Source organism: Panthera pardus, unplaced genomic scaffold (genome assembly GCF_024362965.1).
Source record: "Panthera pardus isolate Hobbes unplaced genomic scaffold, ASM2436296v1 HiC_scaffold_16, whole genome shotgun sequence".
Classification (NCBI taxonomy): domain Eukaryota; kingdom Metazoa; phylum Chordata; class Mammalia; order Carnivora; family Felidae; genus Panthera; species Panthera pardus.
In genome coordinates this window covers 45,456,383-45,470,699 of record NW_026526721.1, presented here as the reverse complement: position 1 = coordinate 45,470,699, position 14,317 = coordinate 45,456,383, and the positions used below count along the sequence as shown (strand labels likewise).

The 14,317-nt window shown below is 32.9% G+C and overlaps 1 protein-coding gene across 1 annotated transcript in view; it reads right to left on the bottom strand.

Moving 5' to 3' along the window:
• Positions 1-205: 205 nt before the first annotated feature.
• ARL6 (ADP ribosylation factor like GTPase 6) overlaps positions 206-14,317 on the bottom strand; it is a 39,785-nt gene continuing 25,673 nt past the window's right edge. Inside the window, exons 6-8 of the mRNA XM_019448116.2 lie at positions 10,189-10,318; positions 6,508-6,563; positions 206-734 (exon numbers count right to left, since the gene is read on the bottom strand). Of these exons, the coding sequence (XP_019303661.1) occupies positions 709-734; positions 6,508-6,563; positions 10,189-10,318 (212 nt within the window). The 3' untranslated portion in view covers positions 206-708. The remainder of the gene's footprint in view (positions 735-6,507; positions 6,564-10,188; positions 10,319-14,317) is intronic.

The window sequence follows — 14,317 nt, the reverse complement described above, 5'->3', positions numbered from 1 at the left end:
AATATACCTTATTTACCTTGTATCACCTTTGCCTAGGACAATGACAAACTAGAGTAGGTGCAGAGAGGTTCAATACATATTCACTGGATGGATAAATTCAGCTTCACTTGGTCTCAGATAATTTACAAATGCTTGACATTAAAACACTAAATATTAAGTTAACACAGCATTAATCTTTTCAGCATAAACAAAGCACACTAGTTGGTATATTGCATATAATGTTTTATTGACAGTGACATATAGTAAAAATGTTATGTATATATTAATTACCCATGGTCCCTTATAAATAAAGTTCTTCCAAGCACAATCGTACTACAAAGTCATATCGTAAACTAAATTTTTAGAAGACAATTTAAAAAATAAAATGCATTAAAGATATTATAAATCATGATGAGATATTGAGATGGCTTATAACTCTGACTTTAAACATTCTAATTACAATCAAATGTAGACCTTTACCAAGAAGTTGGTAATTCTGTGGAAAGAGCCCTTCTGGGGAAAGATTCAATTTTAATATAATTAATGGTCAGAATAGCATACCTGCAGTCCTATGTTCTTAAAAAGCTCATTCAGAGTCCATAAATGCAAGCGGAAGATTATAAAGTATTCTTAGATGCACAAACATCTTTTAAAAATTTGAAGTATTCGGTTTGCCTTAAGATACATTCCTTGAATTGAAAATTGTTGAAGTTTCCAAATACTATCTTTTCAGGTCTTCACAGCCTGGATCTGATCTGATAATAAAAACCAAATAAAAAATTATCAGTCTCCACAGGCAAGATCCATTTTCTAAAGTAATCCAAAATAAATCTATAAAAACACTGTAGAAACGTATGCATACACCAGTTTTTTTAAAAGCACAAACATACTGTAGTTTTTGTTTTTGTCATTGTACATACACATGGTTAAGAGTCAACTAGTTCTCTAAGGCTTGTATGAAAACTAGGAGTCCCTTGCCTCATCTCTTCTTTCTCTCTTCACAAGTAACTGCTTCTAACTCCCTGTTAGGAGATTTAGCTCTGTATCTCTAAATATACTTTTATTCTTCTTCTTGAAATATCAGTTCCTTCAATGTAATATGAGGCTTCAGTTCTCACATACTTCTCTACCCTGCTCCTCTGCAACCCTCATTATACTTCCATTACTCCCATTTTTCTACCATATTAATATAGTCATCAGTATGACTAGGTAAACGTTATTAACAACTGAGACAGGTTGTACCCCCTTCCCTGTTACTCTTTCTTTCTTTTACATTTTGTTTTCTCCATTTTAATAATTGTTCCTCATTCTCCAACCCTGCCTATCTGCTTAATTTTTTAAAGTACTTAACATAAATTCAATCCCACTACTCCCACACTGTTTAAGTGTGGAGTAATGAAACACCATTACATAGCCTATGAATTTCATTCGTATTATGAAATTATTTTGAATTACATAGCCTATGAATTTCACTTTCTTGAAGAAATCTTAGAGTCTTCCAAAACTCTAATCTGGACAAGTTGTTCTCTGTGCTTGCCCAGTTATCTTGATATGAGATCTTTCATTATCATTCTAGGATTTCATTATCTTTCATTATCATCCTGAGGATCCATCCCACATACTCTTATTCCTGTTTTGTGGTCTCTTATTTTCTCATCTTGGTTTATTCCCTTGTTTTTTAAGAGTATATCTCTCAATGGCCGCCTCAGTAAGAAGTACAGAGGTACATTCTTGAGACTGTGCATGGCTGAATATGTCTTAATGCTACAATCACAATACAATGATACTGCCTGAGCATATAGTTCTCTTATTTTCCCCTTGGACTTTTCCAGGCATTGCCCAATATTTCACAGCTTCCAAATACTGATGTTTACAAGTCTGATGCTATTTCTGCTTCCTTATCCTTTACATGAAACTTCTTATTTTCTTCCCAGGAAGCTGGTAGGATCTTCCATTGTCTTCAGTGTCGAAATTAAGTAATGATGAGCCTTGGTGTGGGAATATTTTCATCCACTGCATTGGGCTCTCAAGAGGCCTTTGAACAAAAAACTCATCATTTAGTTCTAGAAAACACTGTTTGGTGATTTATTTGATGATTTTTCTCCCTCTTTCTTCTCCCTTTGTTCATTCTAAAACTCCTATTATTTGGATATGGAGCCTTTTTTTTTCTTTCCGATATTTTTTATCTTTTTGCTCCACTTTCTGAGAGAACGCTTCTATTTTATCTTCTTTTTATTGACTTTTCAATTTCTTCTAATATTTTCCAAAAACTTGTTTTTTTTTTTTCCTTTGGTCCTTTTCAAGTAGTATCCTGGTCATAGTCATGAAAGTAATACCTTTCCTTATCCCTTTGAGGATACTCTAATACGTTTTTTGAAATGTTTTCCCTAAATAAAAAGTAATACCTTTTCTTATCCCTTTAAGGATAGTCTAATAGTTTTTTGAAATGTTCTCCTGGGGCACCTGGGTGGCTCAGTTGGTTAGGTGTCTGACTTCGGCTCAGGTCATGATCTCTCAGTCCGTGAGTTCTAGCCTGACGTAGGGCTCTGTGCTCACAGCTCAGAGTCTGGAGACTGCTTTGGATTCTGTGTCTCCCTCTCTCTCTGCCCTTACCCTACTTGTGCTCTGCTCTCTCTCTCTCTCTTATTTGTTTTCTCTCAAAAACAAATAAATCTTTAAAAAAAATTAAATTCTACTTCCACCGATCTGTTTTTTGTTTGTTAATGTTCCATAACTTATAATGTTTAGGTCCTCAAATGCCTGGTGATCCTTTGTCACCTTCTCATAAGTATGAGTGAACACTATAAAGCTGACTGAAGTTTCAATATGTGTGTGAGGCTTGTCAAATGTGGTCTTTATTCTAGTGTAGCTAGCTAAGCCATTTTCTTGGAAATCTTTGATGTTAATACTTGCAGGTCTTTCTCTGGCTGGTCTTACTCCTCAAAGATGACTTTTTATATCCTGCCTACTGCCGGTGTCTTCTGGGAGAAGTAGGAGAAGGAAGACGAGGATTACAATATTTGGTATCACTCCTCATTTTCAGATCAGCTCTGCCACACAGAGTTGTGCTTGGTGTTCCCCAGTCAAGATATTGTTTGACTCTCTGCAAGAATGAACCTTCAGTCTTTTGTGGGGGCAAGAAAATATAACTGTTTTCTCTTTTCAGCCTCACCTCATCCTTAGTTCCACTTTCCATCAATAAGCCTTTGAGGGGATCTGAAATGTAAATTGGGATGCTTTCCAGCTGTCCTCAGTGCTAGTTCAGAATTCACCTTTCTCAGGTCTGTTAAGTCATTCAACATGCATCAGGCATCCGGCTTTCAAAATTTGGTTGACATCTTTGTCACTTCCAGTTTTTTGCCCTTGTGGGTTAATGTCTTTAAACAAAAGTCCCCTTTCTGTTAGTGAGATTTGAGAAGGGGAAGAAACTAAATATGTGTTCATTCCTCCATCTTTCATGGGAATACCCATATGCATAGTTTATAAAAGTCTTATATTAAAAGTTTGGAAGCATTAACTTTTCAATACAGATAAAGTGATAAAATAAGTACATTTCATTAGTCATGCGGAAAAATTTCTTTTTATAAATATCTCATTTGAAAGTTTCAGAGCTAGAAAACAACTGATACCTCTGCAATGGTTTCTATATATTCTTTGATGGTTTTAAAAAATACTTCATAGTCTACTCAGGAGTTCTTGTCTTTGGGCTGTAATACATATGTAATTATCGAGAATCCTTCCAAAAGAGAATGGAATCATGGCACAAAATATGTCATTTAATATTTTACTCAAAATTTTTCAACCTTAAAATAATAAGATTAAATTGTTCATTAAAATGAACCAGAGGCTTTCTTGTTTATCATGCTAGGAAATTTCAGAATTCTGGAAGCAAAATGAAGAGATATAAATGCAGAATATCTATCCTTCACAGTTAAATTTACATAAAAATAAGTTTGGCTAATAAATTAACAGCTATAGGCACAGACTAGTCTCCAATATTAACTGCTACCTAATTTGCAAAATAGGTTTTTACCTCTTTTTAAATCCAGAGAGATAGTAGGAGAATCAAAAGGTAATAAGCTATTTACTATCATACAGGAAAGATGAAAAAAAGGATCTCCTATTCATAACCAAGCTAATTACAATTTTTTTTTAAATTTTTTAATGTTTTTATTTAATTTTGAGACAGAGAGAGACAGGGCATGAGCAGGGGAGGGGCAGAGAGAGAGGGAGACACAGAATCTGAAGCAGGCTCCAGGCTCTGAGCTGTCAGCACAGAGCCTGACACGGGACTCGAACTCATGGATTGTGAGATCACGACCTGAGCTGAAGTCGGACGTTCAACCAACTGAGCCACCCAGGAGCCCCATACAATTTTTAATCTAGGTATTAAGTTTCTTCCTCTCATAAATAGAGAGTAGTTAGGTGAAAGGGTAAATTTAACATTCATTGGTTTTTTTCTTATGCTAGGCACTTTAACAGAGTGTTTCATTTAACCCATACAATTTTTGACTTTTACTTTTTAATTGTATAGATGACAAAATTATATTCACAAGAAAATAATATATGATTGTTAATAATTAGTTAATAAGTAGTAGAATAAATCTGCTAGACTCAAAAGCCCAAATGCTTTTCATTACTATTCATGGTCCCTACATACAATAGGGAAACTGCTCACAGAAAACTGCTATAAATGTTACATAAAATAATACGGTAACACAAAGACATAATACTATTTCCAATAGTGTATTCTCCGTACAAAAAGGGAGGTAAGATGCAGAGATTATGAATCAGAAAAATCAAAGACACAAAAATTAGGTAATTAGACCAGAGTTGGCAAGTGGCACTGCGATGTTGGATCGTTACTGACACCTAGTGGCGTCATTATTGCAGACAATATAAACCGGAAAAAAAAAAAAAAAAAAAAGAGAGAACTATAATTTATCAACCTGTTTTCAGTACTATGATTTTATGAGCAATAGTAGGGTTTCTCTCTGTGCTATAACTTCACTGTGAGCAATAAACACTTGTAAAGTAAGAAATCAAGGCTGAAAACATGCTTCTGGCGTCTTCTGTAGAATGTTGCTCTGTAATCTGTTTTACGTGGGAATCAGTCCCATTAAATCATCAGAAGTGTAAACCACTTCTTTATCGCAATCTAAGAAACTAAGTTGGTGTGTTCACAGAAAAATTCCAGTTATTCTGAGAACCATGAGAGGTTCTCAATTATGTTTTACTTAATTGTAAAATATGACTATAATATTCTTTGTAGTTTAATGGTAAATGTCATGATGTCTACACAAATACAAGACAGAAAAAAAGTCTGTGCACTCTACTTAATACCATACTTTACTAATAACACATAAAAATATTTATCAGATGTACATTTAGTACTCTGAACCAGAGAAAGGTCTCTTTCTGTATGGGCAAGCAGCCTATTCTTAGATTCATGAGGACATGAACAAGAGAAAACAAAATCACACATAACTGGTATTAAAGGGTTAGTGTAGAAGAAATTAAATTTATAGCCACAAGACTACAACTAGAATTAAGAATATTTTGTCATTCACCCTTGCTCAGGGCAGGGAGATTCCTGATAGGAATGATCCTCAGCTCTACTCACAAATGGACAATTTTTGGCCTGACTCTCAGGGTCCCGTAATAAAAAAGACCTACAAAACTTGGTTTTATTCACACCCATTGCTCTGCGTGGGTCACTTCTTTAAGCCATTCCTGTGGTTAGTAAACAGTGTAATCTTAGAGGAAATGCTAGATGTTAATTTATTCCTTCATACAGTAAGCCTGTACCAACCTATGACAGCTATTTTGATGAATAACAAAATTGCAATATATAAAACATCAATACAATACCAGTATTTATAACACTAAATGAGTATTAAAAATTGTGTAAGGGTGCCTGGGCGGCTAAGTGTCTGACTCCTGATTTCAGCTCAGGTCATGATCTCACAGGTTCGTGAGTTCAAGCCCCATGTCAGGCTCTGCGCTGACACTGCAGAGCCTGCTTGGGATTCTCTTGTCTCTCTCTCTCTGCCCTCCCCACCTCAAAAATAAATAAAAATTAAAAAAAAAAGTTGTATAAACATGCTATGTATAAATGGAGCTATACATAGAATTCAGCATGATTCTTAAAAGATATATGCCATGCAAACTTACTTTTTAAATATTGACAGTAAGGCCTAAAATTTGTCCCAAATTTCAAGTGTGCTTCTATTACTAGATATGATAGAAATTTGTTGCCATAAATTATAATTATTTTCTAGAGTTATCATATATATTGAATTGTAAAGATGCAAATACTTTATTTAAATAAACCCTTTAGAAAAATGTAATAGAAGTAAATGTAGCAAGGTACTGGATACTTACTGTATTGTTTTTTCTGACAGCAGAAATAAATGGAAACAAGAGGGAGAAAGGCTATGATATAACAAAAATGAAATGTAAAAGGAGGAAAAAAATGTGAATGGAATGGAAATAAAGGCTGAAAATGCACAGTGTTTTGTGATGTACCTTGAAGCCAGTCTACACCTTCTTGCAATCCTTCTCCTTTTATGGCGTCACTAGCACTGAAATAAAATCCATAAGAAACATATCCATTTCACTACATCATAGAACATAAGAATAAATAATTATAATTTTGCTATATGGCAAATTATTATATTCTAGTAACATATCTGAGCAAAGCTGATTAAGCACTGAAACTGAATATACATAGGAAATAAAAGTCTAAGTGCTCAGGAAGAAGACATGATAAAATTATTCATAATTTATATAGACATTTGAAAAAGTATATCACTAAAAAATTATTATTCTACTTTGCCCAGTCCTAGTGACTCAAGAGCATTTATTTATTAGAAATGTTTGACTTCGGTTACAATTTAGCCACATGATGGAATGGCTTTATTTGAAATGGAATTTGGTATCTGTACGGTATAAACCTATGATTATAACTTTGGTGAAGTGGCAGAATAAAAAAATCTCAGATTTCAATCATACTCTTATACCTACTGGCTTCAGGAACCTGGATTGATTACTTAACTCTCTGTCTCAGTTTTAGCATCTATAAAATGATGGTAAATTGACTAACATAATAAAAGGCAGAGGATTTTTATAGTATCAGATCACCTTTTTCAAAGACATGGACTGACAGCATTTAGTATAAACAATTAGATTTCCTGAATGATTAGGGTTCCTTTTAACTGTGCTGAAGCAAGATTTAAAAATGTACCTAACTACCTAAAATAATTAGATGCTAATAAAATCAGATATTACTTCCAAGGCATTACTTATTAGATTACAAATATGACTTATCATAGAATTATTTTTTAAATAGAAAGAAACCAACAGCATTGATACATAATTATTCAAAACAAATTATAAATTATCCGTATCAGTAGCAAAACATCAGTAACTAAAATGCTTAAATCAAGAAAGATCAGTGTATTGATTTTTATCACACATCTATAGTCCCAAACAAGACTATAGTCCCAACCAAACAAATAATACAATGGAAAAACTTTCCCCCTTTACTGGAGATGTTAATACTGTACTAAAAACCTTGCATCTTTTCCTAATAATTCCCAAATGTATGAACTCTACCTCTCCTTTTGAACACGTCATCAGGTCTATAACTAGAAAAAAAGCCAAAGTTTTTACCATGTCTTACAAGGCCCAATGGGGTATGGTCCCTGGCTATTTCTCAACGGCCCCATCTCCTATAATTTCCCCCTAGATTTCTGTCCCAGCCAGCCTGGACTTCTTGCTATTCCTGGAACACACCAGGCACATTCTCACCTAAGAGACTTTTCACTTGGCTGGTCTCTCTGTCTGGAAAGCTATTCCTCCAAGCCTTCGCATGAATTGCACCCTGACTTCAATTAGATCTCGCAGAGAGAGCACTTCTCATTATTCTCTCTCTTATTATCCTACTTTACTTTTCTTCATCCTTCCAGCTGACATTTTATATACTTATTTATCTGTTTCATTATCTGTTGCCCTCAAAAGAGAGTAAATAAGCAAATACATATTGTACCAGGGACTTAGTCAAAGAACACACAAGAAGAATATTAACAAAATCAAACCCTGAAAAATCAGAGTTGACTACCTGTTTAGTACAACGATGAAAACCAATGATTAAACCACAGAAATTTTCCTATAATTTTCCAGGCTATGTTTCTCTATAATCTCTTGTTTATTGCCCAGTAAATTTATTTGTACCTAAGGCAAGAGAGATACCATATTTTATCTCCATATTATTGAGTGTTACCTTTATCTGTAAAACGGGAAAAGAAAAATAACTGTATTTTCAATTTTTTTACATGCTTTAAAGAAAATAGCAAAAAATAAAAAAAAACTTAACAAATGAAACACTAATTAGAACTTAGTGAGATATTTTTCGAATTAAGAAGTCAATATTATAGATAAATTTCTTCTGTAAGTTATATAGAAAATATAGAACCAGGCAATATAATACTCCACATCATTACAATGTCAGGATGTTACTTTTTCTCTCAGTGAGAAATATTTAGGTGTCACAACTGAATAAATAAATCTATTAAAATTCAATCGCTGATTGTTTTAAGTAGAAAGATTTTTTCCATTTGCAAAGTAAATTTCTATTCCAAAATTAAAAGTAGGACTATATCTTTTACTAATTTAGACACAGATTTCTTAATGTACTTCCTATCAAAACAGTCCCAACACTTAATACAATGCAAAAATTAAAAATTATTTTACTTTAGATATTATCAATTTAGGTATGATTTAAAGAAATACAATGTTTCTAGCTTAAGATATTTCTTTACCTAAAATCCCTCCTTTCTTTACCAACAAAATACCACAGAACCTCAAATCCAACTCAAAAGACATTTAGTAAAATTGACTCTCCCTCTGATTTCAAAGTAAGGTTTTACTCAAGATATGCAGTGTTTTGCTCCTGGGTAGAGATGCTGTTGGCCCTGAGTAACTGAGGCATTTTAAGGGCTTTTTCAAACTCTCTTTTATACTATTCCTTTTTCAGAACGAAGGTTAGTTCTAAAAATTCTTTTCTGAGCTCTACTATCTCCTTGTTCATACTCTGTTTCTCCTTCTAGAGGCAGTAGATTTCTCTGCCTCTGTTAGGCCTTTCTCCATAAAAACCTTCTTTAAAAAAAGGGAAACTGGAAAGAGAAGGACATCTTGCAGCAGGAGAAGGTAGGTGGGTGGACAGAAGGAAGCTCAAATTAATGTAAGGCCGGCTCTAAAACACTAATATATCACTTCTGGTAATCCTTATTGGAATATTTTGGAGGAAAGACACACTGGAGTTAAATGTATCAATAAGACACCGCTTTCCAAATAAACGCTGAATAATAATGTCAGATACTAATTATTGCAGAGTTCAATTTTATTAGTATGTCCAAATGAAATTATTATTCCCATTTCTATATACTCATATAAACCAAACTTTGTTGTGTACATACTAAGTGCCTGGCACTATTATTATTCTAGGGGTTACAGAGTGAATAAAACTGATAAAATCCAAGCTCTCATGGTGCTAATGCACTAGTATGAGAAGACGGACTATAAAAGAAGCAATACCCAGATAAGACATTGCAATAGAAATATAAAGCAAAGTGTGAAAAAACAAGGTACAGAGGTAAGATATAGTAATATTCTGGAGGGTTATCAGGAGGGGTCTCTCTCCTGAAGGAGGTATAATAGCAAGTCAGGAAAATTATTTTGGATAAAAGGAGTAACACGTGCAAATGTTCTTATGGGATTGTAGATGGCTGATACAATGTGCAGAAGGAAATCAGTGTGGTTGAAATGGGGTGAGTAAGTGGGCTAAATTATTCTTTTAAAGAGTGGTTTATATTTTTCTATCCCTAAAAAGATTTTAAGTTTTTTTTTTTTTTTCTAAGACTTACTTAGTTAAATAATCTCTACACCCAAAGTGGGACTCAAACTCACAACCCCAAGATGAAGAATCACATGCTCCACCAACTGAGTTAGCCGGGTGCCCCAAGATTTGAAAATATTTTAACAATAATATATTCATGAGCACTTGCACTGACAGAATTCTATACAACAAAATCCCTAGCTTATATCCTATCATGTTACGTCACTTACACGATAAGCTTGGCAAAGAAAAATTGAAGCTCAGAGATTTTTTTCAGAATGATAAAATGAAAAGTAAATATAAAACTTTACCAAATGTGCCATGGTTTATCTTTGATGTTCTCTAAACACAGCAGTTGAGACACTTTCACAGATGTTACTGAATCTCTAAGATCCATTTTGTTTGCAAAGAATAAGATTGGTATTCGGCGGTGCTTAATATCTAAAAGAGAAAATAAGACGATCATCACACCTCCAGCTTTTTGGTCCTTCTCCCCAAATTCTTAAAACTAAAATTCACTAAAACTGTTTTCCAACCTCTTCTTTCTATATCGAACATACACAAACATTTGAAGACATGTACTGTCAGGCATGTATTTGAATGATAGGAGAATTAAAAACAAACAAACAAACAAAAAACCTTTCTTCTTAAGACTATCTGCCCTCTGGTTGGAGCTTTAAAACAAAGATGAGTGAGGTGGGAGTTGGGGCTCGTTAAGCAGCTACTGAGCAGCACTTGCAAAGGGATTAAATATTTTGTTTTTATTGTCAGTAGAAAGGAGGCAAACTTCAATGAAGTAGAAGATAAACTACATCTTGATTTTAGATTTTAGTCACAGTTTTCAGGTAACAAGCTGGATATTTTAACAAGATATTTTTTTACCTTGTTACAATTTTGGAAATATTTTCAGTTTTGAATAGATAACACCTTTAAATAGTTCAAAATTCAGAAGACACAACATGGTATACAGCAAAAGAATCTCCCTCCCACCTGTCCCAGGCTATCCACTTGTCCTCTCTAGAAGATTTAACCCATATTACCTATTTCTTGGCATCTTTTTAGAAATATTTGCAAACAATTATTATACATTATTCTTTATACAGATAGTAGCAGACTATTCAGTTTTATATATTTTGATTTTCACTTAATTTCATATCTTGAAGACCATCCCATATCAGTACATAATGAGCAGTTTCTTCACTATTTTAACAGTTGCAGAATACTGTCTGTTAGTACTATGTGCCATAATTTGTATAATCTGTTCCCAGTGAGATATATGTGTTGTTGCCAATTTTTAAAACTATAAACAATGCTGAAATGAATAAAAGTGTACACAGCAAATTTTGCACATGAGCCAGCATGTTTATAGGTTAAATATGAGAAGTAGAGTTGCTGGTGAAAGGATATGTAAATTGCTATTTTGACAGTGATTACTGAAAGGCTTTCCCTTAAAAATTGTATCAATGTATACTTCAAAAACAATGGATAAGAATTAATGTTTCCAGTGCCCTTGCCACAAGAGTGTTATCAAACTTGTTGATCTTTTCTATATGACAGGGGATAGGTAAAAAGTACTACCAGAATATGTTTACTTTGTTTTGAGAAAGGTCAAGAATTTTTCTATATATTCAAAGGATATTTCTATTTCGTCTTTTATGAACTATCTTACCCTATCCTTTCCCCATTTTTCTAGTAAGTTTTTATTTTCTTATTGATTTGTAGGAACACAACAAGTAGTAAGAGAAAAAGTCCTCTAGCTATGATATAAACTGCAAATATTTCCCCTTGCTTGACATTTGCCTTTGACTTCTCATGGTTTCTTCTAAGTCAAAACTTTTTAAATAGTAAAATTCATCAATCTTTTCTTTTAGGATTCTGGGTTCTGTGTTATAGTTAGAAAGGTCTCCTCTTGCCCTGTAATATTTTATTTTATTTTATTTTATTTTATTTTATTTTATTTTATTTTATTTTATTTATTTTTTTTGCCCTGTAATTATTTTAAACTTCTCCCATACTTCTCCCATAGTTTATTCTACTGCTGTAATGTTGTGATTTTTACATTTAAATATTTAGTCCAGCTAGAATTTACCCTGGAACAGAGAATGTCAGAATGGATAAAAAGAAGTTAGACATATCTATATGATGTTTACAAGAAACACACTTGGAACATAAGGACACAAACAAGCTGGGAGGAAAAGGATAGAAAAACATTATACACACATGTAAATGTAAGAAAACGCACATGGCTACCCTACTATCAGAAAAAGTAGTGTTCGGGGCACCTGGGTGGCTCAGTCGGTTAAGCGGCCGACTTTGGCTCAGGTCATGATCTCGGGGTCTGTGAGTTCAAGCCCCACGTTGGGCTCTGTGCTGACAGCTCAGAGCCTGGAGCCTGTTTCAGATTCTGTGTCTCCCTCTCTCTGACCCTCCCCCGTTCATGCTCTGTCTCTCTCTGTCTCAAAAATAAATAAATGTTAAAAAAAAAGATTAAAAAAAAAAAAAGAAAAAGTAGTGTTCAAGATGAAGGGTATTAAAGAAAAAGACCGCATTTTTTGGTTATTGTTGTTCTCTGTGCAGTTTGCTTTATGTCAGTGTTTTTTAAGTTTTTGTTTAAGTTTGTTAATTAATATACAGTGAAATATCAGTTTCTAGTGTACAATACAGTGATACCACACTTCATACATCACCTGGTTCTCATCACAAGTACACTCCTTAATCCTTATCACTTATTTAACCCATCCCCCCTACCTCCCTTCTGGTAACTATCAGTTCTTTATAGTTAAGAGTCTGTTTCTTAGTTTGCCCCTCTCTCTCTGAAAAATGCAGGCATTTAAAAATTATAAGTGTTGATCGTTTACTCAAGAGGACAAAACAATATTAAATGCATATGTATCTAATAAATAAGCTTCCAAATATATAATGCAAACTTTGACAGTATTAAAGGGAAATATAAAGAAATCCACAATCATAGGTGGATACTTCAAGGCCCCTCTCTCAGAAATTGATAGAATAGACAAAAAAGATCACTAAGAATGTATAAGATGTGAACACTATCTATCAACTGACATTTACAGACCCTTCACCCAACAACAGCAAAATACATATTTTACTTAATTGCAGATGGAAGAGTCACCAAGCTAGACCATATACGTTGGGCCATATATTCCTAAGGATGAAATCATACAGAATATGTTATTCCATCAAATGGAATTAAGTTAGAAATCAATAACAAAAAGAAACCTCGAAAATTCTCAAATATTTGGGAAATTAAATATAATTTATATTTATATATTTATATATTTTATATTTATATTATATATTATAAATATATACCATATATTATTATATATGTAATGGTAATATATATATTATACATGTAATGTTAATATATATATTATATATTATATTATTATAATATATATATTATATTATATTATTATATTTATATATTTTAATATATATTTATATATTAAATATAATTTATATTTATATTTATATTATATTAAATATAATTTATATTTATATATTTATATTATATTAAATATAATAATCTAAGGGTCAAAAAAGAATTCACAAGGTAAATTAGAAAATACTTTAAATAATAAAACAAACATCAAAATTTGTGACATGTAGGGATGCCTGGCTGGCTCAGTCTATTGAGCACCCAACTCTTGGTTTTGGCTCAGGTCATGATCTCACAGTTTGTGGGTTCGAGCCCTGAGTCAGGCTCTGGGCAGAACTGACTCAGCTTTAGATTCTCTCTCTCTCTCTCTCTGTCCCTCACCTGCTTTCTCTTTCTTTCAAAATAAATAAATAAACTTAAAAAAATTGTTTCCAACTGAAAAAGGTAATAAACACTGAAATACAATGTAAGTATAGAATTTTCATAATAAAACAAAGAACAAAAATTAACAAAAATTTTAAAAAGACAAACCATCAGAGGAAATTAACAAAGCCAGAGTTCTTAAAAAGTTAATATAATCAATACACTGTTTAAAAGATTGAGCAAGAAAAAACTGAGGAAACATAAATTATCAATATCAGAAATGAAGGAAGATACATAGATCTTATAGACATTAAAAGGATAGTGAGAGGATATTATAAACAGTTTTATGCCAGTAAACCTGACAATGGAGATAAATTTAAAAATATGGTCATAAATTACCAAAAGTGACCCAAGGAGAAATACAAAACTTTAACAGACTTATATCATTTTAGGAAATTTAACTCATAATTCATAGTCTCCCTACTCCCTGAGACTCCTTGCACACACACAAAATCCCAACCCAGATGACTTCATTGGTATATTCTATCTAACACTTAGGGAAGAAATAATACCAACTCTATCCAACCCAAAAAATAAAATAAAAAGAGAAAGAGTAAATACTTTCTAACCCATTTTATGAGGCCTCTATAACCTTGATGACTAGAGCATTTTAA